General features: G+C 31.6%; 1 protein-coding gene across 4 annotated transcripts in view; it reads left to right on the plus strand.

Annotated features, from left to right (window-relative positions):
* Positions 1-9,926, plus strand: part of LOC114326572 (E3 ubiquitin-protein ligase TRIM33) — a 184,986-nt gene extending 175,060 nt beyond the window's left edge. For all 4 annotated transcript variants that reach the window (XM_028274968.2, XM_028274969.2, XM_028274970.2 and 1 more), the window contains exon 15: positions 9,256-9,926. In XM_028274968.2, coding sequence (XP_028130769.2) covers positions 9,256-9,408 — 153 coding nt within the window. In that variant the 3' untranslated portion in view covers positions 9,409-9,926. The remainder of the gene's footprint in view (positions 1-9,255) is intronic.
* Positions 9,927-21,553: the final 11,627 nt, after the last annotated feature.

Genomic DNA, 21,553 nt, shown 5'->3' on the forward strand with positions numbered 1-21,553 from the left:
CAATCGAAGCCCGGAGATTCCTCAGATAATTTTAAGAAAATTTAACTCAATTCACCTCGTCCGAAAATGCTTCCCATGGAAGCTAGAGCTTTTTAAAGATGGCGTATTCTAATTAGTTTTTTTTAAATAGCTCCAGAACACTTCTATTTAGAAAAACGAAAACTGGTACACCTATTTATCTTCCAGAGATAAATCGATTCCATCATTTGTCAATTTTTAGAACCGGTCATAGGCGTCCGTTTAGGGTAGGGAAACGGATATTTTATCGCATAACTTTTCTGTGTTTTAACTTTTAAGCATTTTTGACACTGAATTATTAAACTATGGGGTATTCTTGTACTAAAAGGTACTCTTGCTTTAAGTCGGTAGGATACGCCGTGTTCTAGAAAAATCGATTTGAAAAATTTTTCGGTTTTTGAATTTGAAAAAAAAATTAAAAAAAACTATTTGGAAAAACGAAAACTGGTACGTTTATTTCTCTTTCAGAGATGAATATTTTATCAATTGTCAATTTCTAGTATCGGTCATAGGCGTCCGTCTTGGGTAGATCAACGAAATCTCATAACTTGCTTTAATTGTTAAGCATTTTTGACAGTAGAGTATTAAATTATGAGGTATTCTAGTACTAAAAGTTACTCTTGCTTTAAGTCGGTAAATACACCGTTTTTTTTATTTTTTTCAAATTTTTCTTAAATTCAAAATACGAAAAATTTTGAAATTGATTTTTCTAGAAAACGGTGCATCCTACCGACTTACAGCAAGAGTACCGTTTAGTACTAGAATACCTCACAATTTAATAATATAGTGTCAAAAATGCTTAAAAGTTAAAGACAAAAAAGTTATGCGATAAAATAACCGTTGCCCTACCCAAAACGGACTCCTATGACCGGTACTGATTCGCTATTGATGGAATCGATTTATCTCTGGAAGATAAAAAGACGGACCAGTTTTTGTCTATCGAAATGGAAGCGTTCTGGAGATAAAAAAAATATAATTAAAAGGCGCCATCTTCAAAGAGCTCTAGCTCCCTCTTAGGAAACATTTTTGGATTATGTGAATTGTGTTAAATTGTCTTAAAATTATCTTACGAATCTTAAAATTATATACAGGGTGTTCCATTTAAAAAAACGTAAGTTTGTGTCACCCTGTCAGTACGGGTAGCCCTGTATATTAGAAAATATTTTTAAATTATGATCCTCTCTTTGCCCCATATTTTACCTAAATAACTTTTTTTCTTATCTCTTACGACAAACGAGTAATTGGACTTTGTCACACTAATGCCCCACCCTGTATACGAAGTAACTATAAAACCATCCTGCTTCTTTGTAAATAGACTTATATTAAGATTCTTGAAACATATGCAAAATGGCATGACTCAGAACATCGTGGAATTTTTCACGAATTTTCTTACAAATCTAGGACTCCTGCCGTCTTACAAGAACCGTTTAACCTTCCTGCCGGGTACCGAAAAAGTATTGATTGCATTTGAGCATTATAACTTTTTAAAGGCAGGACTCAGAAAATCACGGAATCAGGGTAAAAATTTTGCGCATAATTTTCCAAGGGACAAGTAAACTAAACAGTAGGAGACGTCATGCCAATTTTTTTTTATCATTTTGAAATAAATTTGTTTAATTTATTTAGTTGGCAGGACCCAGAAAATCATGAAAATTTCATTATTTTCCTTACATGTTTGTATACATATTATACTCCGTTAGCCGTTTGCAACCCTCCTACCCAAAAAATTTTCTTTATAAAATCCATAGTATCCAGTCATTCTACGGATATGGCAGGACTCAGAAATTCATAGCAAAACCCTATTTTTATTTTTTGGGAAAATCTAATTTTTACAGGAAAATGTCACAGGAAATTTGTGGATATTTCCACAAATTATACGTTACAAATTACACGTAAATACAAATTATATATTATTCCACAAAAGGCAGGACTTAGAAAATCGTGGCTGAACTTCTGTATAATATCTCCCGGTCTAATAGATCTGGTTACTTTTTATGTATAGTAGTGAGATATGATGTTTTTCATTCCATAGGGAGTTCGATTGTGTTTATACATTGAAATTATATCCGAATAGATATTAAATAACAAAGGGGATAGAATGCATCCCTGTCTGACGCCTCTTTGATTGTAACATTGGTTGGTTAATCTACCATCAATGCTTTTGGTTCTTAATATGTTCAAAAGCGTCCCATGCTGTACACTATCCAAAGCCTTTTCATAAATCATGAAAGCCACATAAATATCTTTACTTTAGTTGCGGAAATTTAAATGAAACAATTGCTTTTTGTGTTGACTTGAATTTTGTTCCAAAATCAAAAACGTCGAATTTTTGATTTTGTGGGAATTGTATTAAAATGTATTTATGGTTTTTCATTATTTAATATGCCTCACAGATGCCTAAAGACTCTCCCAAAGCAAAGGTAAATATTAAATTGTTGTGTGATTCATTTTTAACATTTTTGTGTAGCCTTTGATGTTTGAGTGTGGTATAAGTTAAGAAAAAGTCACGTAATAATGAAGTAAAGACTTCTGTTGTATGTTGGTATAAAAATTTATTAAAAGTTTTAAAAAATTGTAAAATTGATTATGGAATATCACAAAACGTTTTCGATCTAAACTGACCATCCTCAGTGTGAAACCTAGAAATAAGTAAATCACTTAATTTTAAAGCACAGGGTAAAATTTTCACGGTTGAAAAATTTTAAACTGTGGTTACTTACGTCCAGTGTACAGTAGTTGAAACTAGCTACATTGAAAAGTCTGAAAACCTTTTCAAATGAAAAGGTACGAAACGACACTGTGGGTATAAATAAAGGTTCCATGACATCTCGTAACGCGACAGTTCGTAACCGGACAATTCGTAACAACGACAGTTCGTAACTATACAAATTCGTACCGGACAATTCGTAACGTATAAATTGAATTATTCTTTTTATTTTTGTTAACGTGGAAACTAATTGTTACTACAATTATAAATGAAATTATGTTTATGTTTAACACATTTCGTGTTTCAGGATATAGCAAAAGTATTTAAACACACAAACAAAAATTATTTAAATAACATACTTTACTTAGAAAAATGTTTACTTAGAAAATTGGGAATGTCTAAAGACGGTTGTCGGCTTAAAGATTTCACGAATTGCTTCATTATTCCTTTGCCTAGGTATATGCAAATTTAAGGAACAATAACAGGGATAAACTTTTAAAAATATTGTTAAAAGTTTGTATGTATTTAAATATTTGTTTGTGTAAGGGTCATTCCATTTCAAATCACTCAATTTTGGAGCAAAAAAAAATTTTGGACCTCCGATGTGTCTGAAAATTGGTATATAGCTTCTGCGGGACGTAAAAATAAGATATTTAAGTTCAAAAAAATCTTCTTTTTTTCTCAAAATGTTATTTTATGCGATTTTACAGTGATTTGGTGTTTATTTATACAAATTTGCATTTTCTATCGTAAAGTATCAATGAAAAACATAATATTTTAATAGAAGGGACTCAAAAATGTCATTATATGGCATTATAACAAGTTACTTTGATTCAAAACAAGCTTTTGATCAAATTTTATAGTGTAGAAAACGTTAAAATACCGTTTTTACATTTTTCTCCATTCCCAAAATACATCATAATCGATTTGGCTGAAAATTTTGGTAAAAGGATTTGAATTATATTATAATACCAAAAAAGTTACATGCAATATTATAGTCAAAAATATAGGCGTCTACTGTAAGTAAAATTAACTCGAAAATATCGACCTCACCACAAAAATTGTTAAAAAGAAATTGTAATAATTGTAAATACGATTTATTTGGAACAATTTCAGTTCCTACCATTTTTGTCGAAAAGTTAAAAATGGCGGAGATATTGAGCAAAACAGGTTCTCCTTTAAAATCAAGATGGCGGCTAACGTAACGGAGGAATTCATTCGTGATTTTAAATTTAGGCTACTATTGACTCCCCTAAAGATCAGAAAAATAAAGTTTTGGGCATCTCAGCATTCAAGGTCAAATGCTATCCCGACTGGACTAATATATACTTTTGGGTCTGATATTACTGCATGTAACTTTTTTGGTATTGTAATATAATTCAAATCCTTCTAACCACTTAAAGTCCTATCTTTTGGCTATCTGTGGGCAAATTTTCAGCCAAATCGATGATGATGTATTTTGGGAATGGAGGAAAATGTAAAAAACGGTATTTTAACGTTTTTTACACTATTAAATTTGATCAAAAACTTGTTTTGATTCAAAATAACTTGTTATAATGCCATATAATGACATTTTTGAGTCCTTTTTATTAAAATATTATGTTTTTCATTGATACTTTACGACAGAAAATGCAAATTTGTTTAAATAAACACCAAATCACTGTAAAATCGCATAAAATAACATTTTGAGAAAAAAAGAAGAAGATTTTTTGACCTTAAATATCTTATATTTACGTCCCGCAGAAGCTATATACCAATTTTCAGACAAATCAGAGATCCAAAATTTTTTGCCTGAGTGATTTGACATGGAATGTACCGTAAATATAATTCTGAAACACGAAATATAAAATGTGTTATACATGTTTATCCAGGTACCTACTATTTCGTTAAATTGATAAACATAATTTCAATTATAACTGTAATAACAGTTAGTTTCTACGTTAACAAAAATAAACAGAATAATTCAATTTGGACGTTACGAATTTGTATAGTTACGAACTGTCGCCGTGACGAACTGTCGCTGTTACGAATTGTCCGGTTACGAACTGTCGCGTTACGAGATATCTGGTCACGAAAATAAAGTCTGTATTAAAAGTATTCACCAGTGGCCTGAGCACAACGATCCCATTGTTTAATGAGCGGAAGGTTTCCTTGATCTCAGAATTTCCGTGGCCGTGACGAGACCCAGTTCCTCACAGCGTCCTTCAGTTCGTTGTCCGAGTTGAAGCACTTCCCTCTGAGATGTTTTCTCAGGAGATGTGCTTGAGGAATTCAATAAGTAGCGAACCTTGGACGTCGAAAAAGACGGTGAGCAACACCTTGCCTGCTGACGCCAAAGCTTTGATCTTTTTAAGGGGAGGTGACGACTTGACGAGGCACACTTCCTGTGCATGCTATACCGCTTTGTCTCAGGCTCGAAGTGACGACACCAGCTCTCATCACGTGTGACGATCCGCTCCAGGAGAGCATGATACCGAAACAGATGTCGAAGTGCTAGCCCAGCCCATTCGCAATTCGTTTTTCTGGTCGGCTAGCTACTTCGGAACCCACTACACGCACACCTTCCGGTAACGCAACCTGTCGTGCACAATTATCCACACTGTTCCAACGCTGATATCCACCTTCACCGTCAACATTCGCATTGTGATACGCCGATCACTTCTCACTAGGTCGTCCACCTTTTCGGTGAGATGGGTCATGTTTGCCTGGCCAGGTCTCGGTTCATCAACCAAGCTATCACGGCCTGCACAAAAATGGGCACTCCATTTTCTCACTGACTTATCGGACACACAGTATTCCCCGCATACGGCCACCTTCCGCCGTCAGAAACCTGATAACGCCTCGCTGCTCCTCAATCGTCAAATTTTGCAATGTGAACACGATGATGTCCTCACACCAACTGCCGCGTCAATTCGCGATGAAAAACAAAGTATCTGACCTCTGATGGAATAAATTTAAACCACTATAAGTGGTATAAACAAACCAGCAAATTGTTGATTTGAATGGAATTTGGTCACTATTAAGAAATTTTTAGTAAATGTCAGCATTATGAGTACATTAAATCAAATCGGTATTGTTCTGTTCCTCAAATGAATGTTTGTTTATACCATTTATATCGGCCATTTTCCTTCATTCGACCTGCCCTCTATATTCCGTTTCAATCGCCTACTCTCTCCTGCGCATGCGGGCTCCCGAGCATGCCCCGATCGAATCCAAAGGCTACATTTGCATCCCTGGATGTCTTACTACGTTATCCAAATATCGGCAAATATGTTTGCGGTTACGTCGTTTCGTACCTTTTGATTTACACAATAGCCCGATCAAAGAACAATCTGACTTCAAAAAAATAAAGGAAGGATGAAAATTTGGGAACAGGTAGTTGAAATTGTCTATTATTTTATAAAAAAAAGTTTACAATTCTACACCCCCTCCATTTTACAACAATAGGGAAATAAGGGTTGGTTTTTCATTAAAAGTGCTGTATTTCGGAAAATAAGGCAATAATAAAAAAAATTTGATTTAAAAATCATCAAGGTACTTTTATCCTAACATTTTGACTAGAAACTTTGTTTGCATCTTGATTCGTTTCTAACCTATAGCCCTTTTTAAAGTACTTAACAGGGGCGCTTATTTGAATTGCGCGCGCAACAAAAATATCACATTTTAAAATTAACTAACTTTTAAATCGATAATTTGGGGCATTTATCAAACAATAAAATGTACGAAAAAAACAATACCTTTAGAAAAATATCAATTTTAACGTGAATATATTTTCATTGTGAATTACAAATTATTTAATTTAGAAAAATATGTTTTAAAATATACAAATACAAGTTTTGAGAGCAACACATATTTTTTGTCACAAAAATTTACATAATCATTTAAATTAAAATTCCTTTTAGATTTACGTTTTAAGATGGCTAATTAACATTTGGATTTAAAATTGCACAACGTTACTTTAAAGGATAAAAATTTATATGGCGATAAAAAATGGATATTTTTTTTGATTTTTATTTTAAGTAAATTTTCAAGATTTCAATCAATAATATCTTTGTTGAAAATTCATAAAAAACTTTAAAAATATACTTTGTAGGTACTTTAAAATGTACTCTTTCGAAAGCGGTATCCATTTTTCTTATGCATAGAATACTTTTTAAATAAGGCTCACTTATTATAAACAACTACAAAAAAATGTCATGTTTTAATATAATCGATGCCATTCTTTTCTGAAAGCCTTTTTTTAAGTGAAAATATGGGAACATATTAAAAAAGGCTTGAATAACATATTACATATATATACAATAGGAATATTGCAAAGATAAAAATATATGGGGCACGTAAACACAGGTGAAAAAGTTGCTTACAAGAGAAAACGGCGCGCTTCCTAAACACAGTAGACTGAGTAGACGAACATAACCTAAAAAATTGGAGCAATGTTCACGCTGCAATGTTTTGTTATCGTTTTCGGCTGTCAAAGTTTTTGAATTTATAACTTATTATCAATAAAAGTGATCTGTTTGTTATAAAATAATTGTGTAAATATTTACAATGAGTGCGAACAGTGAAACCAATAATAATAATTCTTGTTTTATTTGTGAAAAACATTTAGAATGTGATAACGAAAAAATTGTAATTGTCAAACGTGGAATTGAAACATTAAAAAATGTAAGTTAAGAAAGAAAAGATGATAGACACAAAATGCTTCCGGACTATGATGAAATTAGAATGTAGACAAAAATATGTATTAAAAAAAAGGAGAAACGTTTTCATGCTGCATGCGGAAGTTGTCAAACTGGTAATTGTACAAATCATAAAAAGGAAGACATTATAGTTTCTGATGATTAAGATGATAATAGTTTAGATGGTAGCTGCCAAGAGACCCGAAATTATGATTTTACAGCTGATTCTATTATAAATGAAGTTGATTCAGACACAAATTTTACATCAGACGAAGATGAAAATGAACTTTGAATAATTTAGATTAATTAATTAAATGTAAACAGTGACGATCCAGTTCGATATACAATAAACGATTTTTCATTGCACCTTTTATCATTTTAGTACTTCATACTCATTTGATCCTTTATAATTTAGGAGGCAACATCAGCGCGCGAAAAACACGTTCCAAGATTGCAACTTTAATTTTGAATATTCTGTCGAGATATCTGGCACACATATTCGCAATATAGTAAAGAATTGTGGTACTGAGCCCAATTTAAGAAGCATGTTAGTATGTAGAAATTACTCTAAAATTAAATTAAATATAAAAAACGAGTCTGTGCCGCTTTAAGAAGAACAAAAAAATACAGTTTCTTCAAATAAACTTTTTTATTCCATGTCTAGATTTTGTGTCACAATGAAATTACTAAAAAACGATTATCTATAACAAGAAATCGAACTTGACTGACATGGCAACATTTAGCGCGCCTATGAGTATAATAATTATTGTTATCACATTTCTGTGCCTTTGTTTCTGATAGTATAGTGTGTATATTCTGTGTATAGTGTATAGTGTCACTGACACTGTAGTACTGCCGACACACTGTTGCCGCACTGTTGAATGTTCGGAGAACTATCGAAAAAAAATATTGACGCGCTGATGTAGCCTCTTAATAAAGTACATTTATTTTTAATTAAGTTAATTTAATTTTTAAATGAACTTTAGAAAACCTAATAAATATTTAGTAAAAGAAATATTTTTTTGAGAAATTTTGATGTATTTTCATTTCATAGGTTTATATTGAAATAATTAACTTAAAAATACAAGTATGTACATACTTAAAATTATAATTTTTCAAATTATTAACTTAATTCAAAAACAAAATAATATAGGATACGTGCACGCGCATGTAATTCGTTCAGGTAAGTACATACTTACAAGAAAAACCAAAGTTTTCAGTTCTTTTTCCAAAAATTCAAAAAAAAAATTCCAAAATTTTTCCACTGGCCGTAAATTTTTTTTGAAAATTTTTGGAAAATGTTAATTTCAAGCCCTTAATAGATCTGTAAATAGTGTGTTCACCAATTTTCAGCTTAATTGATACAAAACTAACCGAATAAGACCGTTTTAAAAATTTTTGGTTTTCAACCCTTATTAAAAATAGGCTATATCTCATAAAATAATCGAGATCTAAAAAAAATTTTAAGACCAATCTTTAAGGTTAAATCACTCTGATGTTTATCATGATATAATATGTTATTATTTTTAAAATACAGCACTTTTAATGAAAAACCAACCCTTATTTCCCTATTTTTGTAAAATGGAGACGGTTTAGAATTGTAAACTTTTTCTTATATAATATTTCAACTACTTATTCCCAAATTTTCATCCTTCCTTTAATTTTTTTGAGGTTTTTGTAAAGTTTTGTGTTCCTTGATCGGGCTACAACCTAATATTAAAGCTACAATTTGAAAGATTGATCTTCATTAGGTTTTTTGATATTATTTTGCATCTATTATTTGATTTTTGATTGTTTTTGTTGCTACTTTCTCTTGACTTAACTAAATTTTCTTTTGGTTTTATTGTTTAGGTGGATTCGCAAATATACACTGACGCCAAGACACTAGAAAAATTCTTCGATGAACAGTTGGAGAAGTTTCTTCCCGAATACGCGTACGAGATGTTCGACGATGATGGACTCCAACCCCCTAACAAGAAATTTCGGAGGATAATAACAGACTGACAAATTGTTCATGGGGCGAATAATACTGTGTATTTCTCCCTATAACAAATAATTAAACCACGAATTTTCCAATCACGCAATTTACTATATCAATTTTATTTATCTGCATCGTTGTTCTGTATATAGTCGTTTTACTACAAAAACACGCTTACGTCATTTAAAATTTCTGATGTCAGAGCATTTCCAAAACATTAAAATATTGCTTTTCGTCATGGCCATGTTTCTTATACAGTGAGAAGCTAGGCATCATTACTTGTCAGATATTGTTCTTTGTTGTTGTTTACTGTACAAATAACATCTATAATTCTTTATTCTAATTAACCGATCGGTCAATCGGTTTTCATTATTTGCCGAAATATTATGCAACAACAATATTATCGTAGTGTATAATCAATAAAATAGGTCATTTAAAGACTAAAAAGGACTTGCATGTACTGAATAGGATTTAATACGAGTAAAATATTGTATAGCACGATATTGTTTATAAAGAAATAAAGGTTTTGGATTTTCAACGAAAATTTTGTTTTTGTTTATAAATTCGCAAAGTCTGTTCGTTCGTTCGTTTGTGCGTCGCCTAACCTGCAATACTTGGAGCCGATTCACCGATGCATTCGTATCTATACTGCGTTCCACGGTCACCTTTCAGTACAGACTCTTATGAAGAACAGTGTTGCCAAGAGATATTAATATTTATATTAAATAAATTTTAAAGTATTTTTATACCTCACTTGCTCTATAAAATGTGTCAGTATGTATGAGAAATCTTGTAAACTGTCAAAGCAAAGGGAGTTTAGCTCGATGGTAGCGCGTTCGACCGGAGATCGAGAGGTCCCTGGTTCGAATCCGTGTGTTATCTAACTTTTTTTTATTTTTAGTATTGTTTTAATAAAAATTTTTGGAAAGTAGTATGTAAAAATTAGTTTAATCTTTAAATACAAATAACCTGTTGAAAGTATGTTTATTTCGTTGAAATCATATAATAGAAGTATAACTTCTTACGTGCGTACAAAGTACACATGTTAAAAAGTACATTTTTAAGGCACTCATGTGAATTGCAGAATTCGCTTCGCTCATTGTAATACAAAATTGTACTTTTAACACATATCATAAATAACTATTAAATATAATGTTAATCACAGGCTAATTATAATTAATATTCAAATGATATATCTGTAATATCGTATAACTATCTTTCATAGTACCTATCTATGAATTATTTAAAAATAATAAAACCCACAGGTTTTCAAATCAAGATGTTTTGGACTTCTGGAATATTCTATTTAGACGGACTTTAAGTTCGTCTTCTTAAAACCGGCAACACTGAGCTGCAAGGTTTCATAAGCTGTCTCCTGAATCTAAATCTGAAAATGGCATTTGGATATCTCGAACCATCTTTGAGGTAACCGATCTCAAAATCGAAAATTGTGACGTCATAATTCTTCAAGTAACTTGCATCTCGGGATAGCAATTTAGGGTTCTTTAGCAATTTTAGATAGCGAAATGAATCCACAATGGAGATACTGCTAAAAAAACGCATTAAATGTAATAAACTGTACGTAAAAATGCAAATGAAAATTTCATATTTCAAACTAACGCGTGACTTCGGCTGACATCGGCTATAAAAGATTATGATCAGGACCCTAAATGGTTCTCCCGTGATGCAAGTCTTTGTTTCGGCTGACACAAACAAATGTCAGATCGAAATGACAAATAAATAAATTTTCTTTATTAATGTAGGTAATCAGAATAGATCAGAAGTTCTCAAACCAATTCAAGACCGAGAGCGGTGTTAGACAATAATGCGTGTTGTCACCTGACTTATTTAACATTTATGGTGAACATGTCATGAGGATGGTTTTAGAAGGATGGGCCGGTGGAGTAACAGTAGCTGGTAGGAACATCTCCAATTTAAGATCTGCTGATGACACTACACTTATAGCAGCAAATGAGCAAGAAATGTTTGATCTCCTGCGAAGAGTTGAGTACGAAAGCAATAAAGTTGGTCTGAAAATCAATAAAGATAAGACAAAAATAATGGTGGTCGACAGATTCGACACTATTCAACTGACTAAACTACAGGAATGCCAGATAGTAAACACCTTTGTCTATCTCGGGTCTAGTATAACTAACGATGGTAAAGTCCTTTTCATGAGCATGTTTCAGTTCGTCACCCTTTTTCGATTTCTTTCTAACGCATTAAATTTTATGTGACAGAAAAAAGGCACGTCGGTGATTACAGACATTTATAACATTTATTCTAGTTGTCGATAGATGGCGCTATAATCGAAGAAAAAATTATTTACGAATTATATAATATATCTACGAATATAATCTGTACAATTTATAGGACTATGCAAATCAAAGAAAATACCATGATATAAATGCAATCAACACAATTGATTTGTTTTTATGCAAATTGCGAATAAAATGTGGCAACTGTCAGATTTAACTAAAATGTCATGTTAGAATAAATGTCATGAATGTGAATTATCACAGACTTACCTTATTTTCTATCATTTTTGACGCACTGAAAAATGCTCATGAAAAGGACTCTAACTGTGAAGCAGAAGTTCGGAGACGTATTGGCATGATTTTTAAAATGATTTTTCTAGAAAACGGTGTATCCTATCGACTTAAAGTAAGAGTACCCTTTGGTACTATAATACCTTACATAATAATCCAGACTCAAAAATACTTAAATATTAAAAACAAAAAAGTTATGCGATAATATAAATGTTGCCCTACCCAAAACAGACGCCTATAACCGGTACTAGAAATGTCCAATGGATAAAATCAATTTATCTCTGGAAGATAAATATGTGTATCAATTTTTGTTTTTCTAAATAGAAGCGTTCTGGAGATATTTAAGAAAAACTAATTACCAGACGTTATCTTCAAATAGCTCTGACTCCTTTAGGAAGCATTTTCGGACTAGATGAATTGGGTTAAATTGTCTTAAAATTATCTGAGGAATCTCCTGTATTCGTTTGTCGGTAGAGTTTCTGGACACCCTGTATACATCGTGTCTACTTGAACACATATTATGGAAAAATTTTTAATTTTTAATTTTACGAAAAAAGTTACTCTTCATGGTCCTGCATGGTCTTAATAAGATTCAACCCTCAGATATCAAATTTTATATATATATTATAAGAGGTATGTCAAAAAATATGAATTTCGCTCAAGAGTAAAGTACCTTTATAGTTCACGATATTTAAATTAGAAGGATATAATTGCACATTAAAACATAGTTTTTAATGATAAACAGGGGCGTCATTTGAAATTTTGATTGGAGGAGGGCAAGCATTATATTATATACAATATATTATATATTTGTAATGATGAAATTGATGTATTTTTTCTAAATTTCAGTTCTAAATTTCAGGGCAAATGCCCCCCCTGACCCTATCAATGACGCTCCTGATGCTAAACAACTTTTATAATAGCAACTTTCCATATTATGAATTGAAATACGTAAATACAAAAAATTTTCGTTATGATAATGCTCGCATTTTTTAGCTTATTTTTATCTAAATTATGTGTTCACAGCAACGAACTGTCAACACTGATGGAATCGCCATGAAGTGAATTTAATGGCGCCAGGATGAGATAGAAGATAATCAGGTAAAGGAGGGAAGATAATCGCCATCTTTCATAAACAAACAAATTGACAGTTGTAGTCAGGTACGTCAGGGTTGCCAGATTGGGGTGTTTTCCCACAATTTTGGGGTAATTTGAAAGCGTATAGGGGAACTTCTCTAAGCAGAAATGGTTGGGAGATTTTTTGGGGTGAAAATTATGGATGATTCTAAGGGGTCATGGGAAATTAAATTTGCGAATGTACACATAGAAATGTATATTATACTCTCATATAATCGAAGAAGATAGGACCTATGAATTATTTCCAGGGCCCTCTGTTGATAAGTTCTCTACATTTGACTACTAATTTATTAAAATGCGGCAAAAATTTAAATTTTTGTGATTTGGTGGAATTCCAGTTTCTAAGTGGGGGATTTATAAAATCACATCTGGCAACTCTGGTTGTACATAGTTGTAGCAAATTTTACTTGACAAATTCTCTGTCTTTCTAGGACCTCTCTCTTGTATGTTGACGCCAATCTCGCTTCACCTTTTGAATGGGACGGGGCCATTCCATCAGTGTTGGCAGTGGTTCACAGCTACTTTATTATTATTTACTAACCTAACCTAACACTGAAATATAAAAAAATAGTATAGTTATTGAAATAAATTACGAAAATAAAGAATAAAGTGCCTCAACTAGCAAATGATTTTTTTATTCGATTATTATTATGATACCTGTACTAAAAGAAACAGCGAAGCCAAAGATTTTTTAAAGAATTTATTTATTTATAAACAATCTCGTGGTATACCTATAATATATTTCGGCAAGTAATGAAAACCAATTGAAATCATTAATTAGAATAAAAAATTATAGATATTGTTGTTCTGAAGCTATTTATATTATAGATATTATTTGTACAGTAAACAAAAACAAAGAAAAATATCTCTGACAAGTAATGATGCCTAGCTTCTCACTCTCACCGCACAAGAAACATAGCCATGATAAAAAGTCCTATTGTAATGTTTTGTCAATGCTCTGACGTCAGAAATCTTGAATGACGTAAACGTGTTTTTGTAGTAAAAAACTACACAAATGATTCTAAGGGCTAAACAAATAATTTTGTTTTTTTATAAAAAAAATCTTAGGTTTATTTATTGTATGTATTATTTTATTAGTATGTTGTTATGTCATGTTTTAATGATGTTATTTAATGTTAGTTCGGACTTTTTAGAATAATGACAAAATATATATCTCGTATTCATTATTATTGATATTTATATATGCAGTAGTTGACATTCAATAGTGCATATCTTCGTAAATATACAAGTTATTATATGTAAGTTTTTGATTTTACGGTTACAGAGTAAGAACGAAGAGACGAAATATTCCAGTCCTTAATCTTTAGTAATTCAGCTGATGGCTTTTGATAGATTTGTGTCAAATTGAATTTTTTTGAATGATTATCCAATTTTCCAATTCTTTTATGCCGTTATATATATTTTAAACCGCTCATTAACAATATTTTATACACTAAAAAAACCATGAAATCCTTTATAAGGATTTACCTAGTGGAAACTAGACTAAACCAGTGGAAACGTAAATGCCACGGTATGGGTATAGACCTCGGAGAGGTTTGTTTGTATACCTTACAATTTGCTGATGACCAAGTCATCATAGCTAATGATAAAGACGACCTACAGTATATGGCAAGAAAACTGAAGGAGGAATATGAACAGTGGGACTTGGAAATTAATGTGGAAAAAACTAAATATCTACCCATAGGAGCTGAGTTATCCAATATCGAACTAGAGGACAAATCAAATCACATCCTGTAGTGAATACACGTACCTGGGAGTAATCTTCGATAGAACGGGAAAAGACGATGAGGAAATAAAGAAAAGGGTAACACAAGCTAGAAGAACAATTGGATGCCTAAATGGAATACTTTGGAGCTCCGAAATAGGAATACAGCGAAAATACAACATCTATGAAACACTTATTAAAAGCAGCCTACTTTACGGAGCAGAAACTTGGAGAATAACCGAGAACAACAGGAAAAAATTAGAAGCTGTAGAAATGGATGTGTTTAGAAGATTGTTAGGTATATCCCGTAGGGAAAGAATTCGAAATGAGAAAGTAAGACGACGAATTGGAATAGATGGTTACTTAACAACATACATTGAGAGGAAACAGTTGATTTGGTATGGTCATGTTCAAAGAATGGAAGACACAAGATTTACCAAAAAGATCTTGGAGTGGGTACCACCAAACCGCAAAAAACGAGGAAGACCCAAAAAGACATGGAAAGAAGGGGTAACCAAAGCAATGAGTACAAGGGATCTTAGAGATGGCCAATGGGATGATAGAAGGACGTGGAAGTTAGGCATCGGACAACGTCGAAAGACGTTCTAAAACCGATACATACATACATATTTGTTAAAATCCCTACATCACAAAACAAACAGAACTAGTTTTCAATCGGTTGACCGATCATCATCAGTGTTTTCCTAAAATGTGTATAACCTGATAAAATGATGTAAAGTATTTAAAATTTTGACTACGATTTTAAAAAGTTATAGGTTATACTCACTTGAATCGAACATGCTAACCACCAAAGTAAAAAATATTTGGGTAAAAACCTTTTAAAATTAATCCGTCATAGGAACATATAAAAATGATGTGAATTTAAACATGGATGTTTAAAATATCCAATAAGTGCGTTCGCGGGTGCCTGTCGACGACTAGTCGGCGACAAATTAGCAGCAAAACGCATGCGCACTTAAAATGATATAAATAATATCGTTAATACATAAATATACAAGGTATATTTACCTAGTATAATTTAATAATTATGTAGTTATTAATATTAATTAAATGTAAATATACCTTGTATATTTATCTATTAACGGTATTATTTATATTAAGTGAGGTTAGAAATTGTCGGCGACAATTTGTCAACTGTACCCGCGAACGCACCTATTGTTTCACACATATGTGATAAACATCCATATGTAAATTCACATCCTTTTTATATGTTCCTATGACAGATTAATTTTAAAGCGTTTTTACCCAAATATTTTTTACTTTGGTGGTTAGCATGTTCGATTCAGGTGAGTATAACCTATAACTTTTTAAAATCGTAGTCAAAATTTTAAATATTTTACATCATTTTATCAGGTTATACACATTTTAGGAAAACACTGATGATGATCAGTCAACCGATTGAAAACTAGTTCTGTTTGTTTTGTGATGTAGTCCTGTACAGGGATTTTAACAAATATACCTTTTATAAAGGATTTCATGGTTTTTTTGTAATAAAACAGCCAACTACAGACAAACAAATTTTTTCCTCGTGGATTTTATACACTGTTCACCTACTACAAAAGCAAAAACTTTGAACACATCCTTGCAAGCGGTATCCTCGTTAGGAAAATAAACTTACGTGCATAGAAATCGGCCCACCTAAAAATTTGGTCATTTTTGAAGTCTCGTATTTCCTAAACTTGTTGGCCGATTTTGGTGATTTTTTTAATATGTTATAGCCTTATTCTTCAACAATATCGCTGTAATAATATTATTGCTAAACAGGTAAGTGTTATTTTATACCGGGTGTAACAATGATAGTGTGTTTTTTCCTCAAAGTTCGGAACACCCTGTGGAATATTCTAGCGTATATAAAATATTGAAATTAAAACTCAACTGTAGCCTTAGGCTTTCTTAATATTTTGGTTTTTGATTCATTCGCTTATGGTGGATAATAAAAAAGTTAGGTATTTTAACAACTAGCAACGTTCTTCATCAATACAGGGTGTTTCAAAACAAGTGCGACAAACTTTAAGGGGAAATTCTGCATGAAAAATAATGACCATTTCATTTATAAACATATGTCCGCAAATGCTTCGTTTTCGAGATACGGGATGTTGAATTTTTTTTACAAATTGACGATTTATTTACTGCTCTAAAACCGGTTGAGATATGCAAATGAAATTTGGTGGGTTTTAAGAGGTAGTTATTGCGTTTATTTGACTTACAATTAATAATTTTATATTCACCATTGGCGTGCATACGGGTCATATTACCCGTATGCACGCCAATGGTGAATATAAAATTCTTAGCTGTATGCCGAAAAATGCGCAATAATTACCTCTTAAAACCTACCCAATTTCATTTGTATATCTCATGCGGTTTTAGAGCAATAAATAAATCGTCAGATTGTACGAACAAATTCAACATCCCGTATTTCTGAAACGAAGCATATGCGAACATATGATTATAAACCTAACAGTCATTATTTTTTCATGCAGAATTACCCCTTAAAGTTTGTCGCACTTATTTAGAAACACCCTGTATTGATGAAGAACGTTGCTAGTTGTTAAAATACCTAACTTTTTTATTATCCAACATAAGCGAATGAATCAGAAAGCAAAATGTTAAGAAAGTCTAAGGCTACAGTTGAGTTTTGATTTCAATATTTTATATATGCTAGAATATTCCACAGGGTGTTCCGAACTTTGAGGAAAAAACACACTATCATTGTTACACCCGGTATAAAATAACACTTACCTGTTTAACAATAATATTATTACAGCGATATTGTTGAAGAATAAGGCTATAACATATTAAAAAAATCACTTAAATCGGCGAACAGGTTTAGGAAATACGAGACTTCAAAAATATCCAAATTTTTAGGTAGGCCGATTTCTAAGCACGTAAGTTTATAACAAAATTCAACTAGCAAACGTCAATTACTGTGAAGTGTTTTCGCCTTAGCAACAATATTATTACAGCGATATTGTTAAAGAATAAAGGTTGATTCGCTTTACCAGTACCTGTCACGGACCGGCAACGTCCCGTCAAAATATTCTGCAGTGTAGTTTAAGCCAGGATGTTCTCATATGTCGGCACCGTCACGGAACGTCCTGGCTTAAAATAGAGACAGTTCACGTTCTTCATAGTAGAGAAAAGTTCACGTTACATAAAATGCGAATCGACCTTAAGGCTATAGCATATAAAAAAATCACAAAAATCGACGCTCAGTGTATTATGAACGTTAAATTTTTTAGAAACATTTATATTGTGAATAATGTTGCATATCTTTACATTCGTATTTAAATGATGAGATTACCCAGTAAATAAAATATAATTTTCCAAAGCTATTGTGCGGATTTTATGTTTAAAAACATGTCAACTTTATGACATACATTTATCAAACTGTCATTGGCAGACATACTACAGATTGGACTCATTTACCACATGAAGATAGATATGGCTTAACTAAAGGCTTAAAAGACAAGGATTTGACCGATTATTGCATTAAATTGTCAATGGTAAAAATAACGTAATAATGAAGAATCCGCTGTATCTACCATTTTTATGAATCCTTACAAGATGAGTTGTCAATGGCACCTGTTCATAATAACATACGTCAAAATAAACAACGTGCGTTCTTAGACAGCATGGAAGTATAAACAGGAGCTAAAAAAATTTAATTTCGTGTTAATAAAAAAGTCAAAAAAGTATTTGCTGTGCGACGATGGAGGGAGGGCATAGCCAAACATTGCAAAGCAGAATGTAACATTGATCACATTTTACGTACAAGTTTGATGTTAAATAATCTTTTAGAAGTATCTCATCTTGAAGATAAATAATTATTTTCATGTTAGATATTCTCATAATCTTTATTGTTTTAATTTTATATTGGAATTTTTTGTCTTAAATTAACATATAGATGGATATAGACGATTATTAAAAAGAGCACTTGAAGAGGGAAACTGTATTAAAATAAAAACAAGCAATTTGACCTCATAAGTCCGAGGTTTTCACCTACCGTGATCGGAAGTAGAATCAGAAGTCGATATTTGAACTCTTCGTATAACTTTGCGTCTATTGATATACGATTTCATTAATTTTGAGTCATTTTTGCCAAACTTCCGGTCATAACTTTAACCGGAAATGACATAATAACCGGAAGTAAATATTCGAGCTATACTTTTCAATACATTGATATATCACATGTACTATTTCGACGACTGTAATGTGGCACTTACAGTTACAACTTTTTAACCGGATGTATAGTCGAGGAAATGAAGCTGGAAAAATGGCAAAACCTCGCAATTTTTTCGTCCAGCATCGATTTGTACAAAAATTTGGGATTAGACTCATTTCACCCTCTAGTTTATTTTCTATATTGAGCCGTTGTACTCTTTTGGTCCTTTAAGGGTGAAAACCACCCCTAATGGTAAAAAATTATAAAATAACATTTTAAACTTTAATATTGTCAACATTTGCTTCTTATTAGTTACATAATGATGGTTTTGTGCTTTAAGATATAATATCACAATATTTCAACCCTTAAAACCACCCTTGTTGGAGCTATATATGAAAAGTTTACTTATCCTAAAAGAATAATTTCGGTTTGCATCAATTTACATACAAATTTGGGGTTAGGATCATCTTACCCTGTACTTCATATTCTATATCATGCTCAAAGGCGTTGATTATTTTTAGGGGTGTAAACTACCCTTATTGTCAAAAATTATATAAAAACATTGTAAACTTTAATACAGGTAAAATTTGTTTTTGACTGGTTAAATAATGATTGTTTTATGCTTTAGGATATAATATCATAATATTTCAATCCTTAAAACCACCCTTAATAACATTGCAATTTTTGTAAGTAGACAATTTAATAGATCTATGGAAAAAAAAGTAGAATTAAAGAATTACAAAAACATTTATTTATACAAAAATACGAATTTACAAATAAATAAAAATACACATACAAATAGCTTTTTAGTCATCCAGTATACGAACCGGCTCTGTGGTATTATATAGGTACCATTGAAAATGTAAGGGGAAAAAGATAAGGGGACTATTCGAATTTTTCGAAAAAAAAATTAGTTTTATAAACATAGCTCCTTCATTTTTGGCGTTAAAAAGTTTTTTCAATAACAGTTTTGTAGAATTTTTGAAGAGTAATACGACTGTGTCAATTAAATTCCGTAAGATCCCTTAATTTTTTTATTGAGGTGGGTTTAAAGGGCTCGAATAAGGGGATGTTTGCTCGTAAATAGATGTTTAAACAGCTATATCTCGCTAACTGTTCACTGTAATGAAAATCTATGCATAAGGAAATTTTAGCTATTAAAAAAGCTACAATTTATTAGTCTATTATTTTTTTCGTATCTCCAGTATTTTCGGAGATATTTTGAAGAAAATGATAAAAAATGCAAAATTGCAAAAAATCAATTTTTTTTAAACTCCAATTTTTCTAAAATTATTCGTTTTAAATAGGTCAAACTTCTTGGGTGTATTGATAATATAATATAAAAGGAATTACAGAAAGGCGAAGACCAATTTTTAGTTACAAGGGAAGTTAGGGGGTTGTTTTCACTGTTTTTTTTTATAGAGAAAAACAGGTACCGACTTTTTTTGATCATAAGTTGCTCAATTTCTATGCTAGAAGCTTTTTATTATTTTTTTTTGGAAGATCTTATTGTATGCTTGAAAAAATATTATGCCAGTTTTCCTGGAAAAATGCAAAGTTTTCCCGTTATTTGGCTTTGATTATTTCAAATTATGCATTTGACGAAAAAAGCTAACCTTTAACATGCCGTATCTCGGTTTGTATTGGTCGCAAAAATATTACAGAAAAACAGTTTTGTTTGTGTTTCTAAAAGAAACAATTTTGATATCTACAGTTTTTTTGATTAAATGCATATTTTTCGAGTTATTCTCAAAAAATCCTCTAAAAAAGTCGATTTTTCCGTCGAAAAACTGTTACTTTCAACCACGAATAACTCGAGAAATATTAGTTTTACGAAGAAAATGTAAAAAACATTTTTTTCTTATAATCACTTTTAACATCGATTTACATTGTTAAAATGTAATAAAAAATTCCCACCCCCGAGATGGGGTGGCAACTACCCCCAAGGTTTTAGCGTACAGCAGCATGATATAGAAAATGATCCTTGGACTATTTCCTACCTTCTGTGAAAATTTCAAGTAAATCCATGCTGGACGAAAAAATTGCGAGCCATAATGCTTCATTTCCTCTACTATAATATAAAAACAGTTTAATAAGTCACTATAAGTGATCACAGTTTAGGCATTCTTTGTCGTGTCAGAGATCGGATTATGTAAAACTCACAGCTAATAGCATGTTTTAGATCTTAAATTTTTGTTTTTAATATAATAAGTGGTTAATGAAATGCTCTTAAATTTGTGCATTTGATCGATTTTTAGGTCACTAAATTGAGAAAATGAAAGTGAAAATATACTGATGTTAGTAAAAAAAAAAGGTAAACAATGCAACGATCATCTTGCCATCACTGTAACTAAGGAGGCACGTATTGAGATTTTTTGAGAATTTACCTTTAAATAAAAAGAACAATTAGGCGAAAAAGTTTGGTTTTAGAAAGAACCTTGGTACCAGATAGGCTTTATTCAGTTGTATAGGGTTAGGGCGCGTCCATAGTGAACCGAAATGTATTTACCGACAGCATGAACCAACTGGATAGTAAGATGTTTAAATGCAATGATCTAATCGATAAATTAGGTATA

Source organism: Diabrotica virgifera, chromosome 3 (assembly GCF_917563875.1).
Source record: "Diabrotica virgifera virgifera chromosome 3, PGI_DIABVI_V3a".
Classification (NCBI taxonomy): domain Eukaryota; kingdom Metazoa; phylum Arthropoda; class Insecta; order Coleoptera; family Chrysomelidae; genus Diabrotica; species Diabrotica virgifera.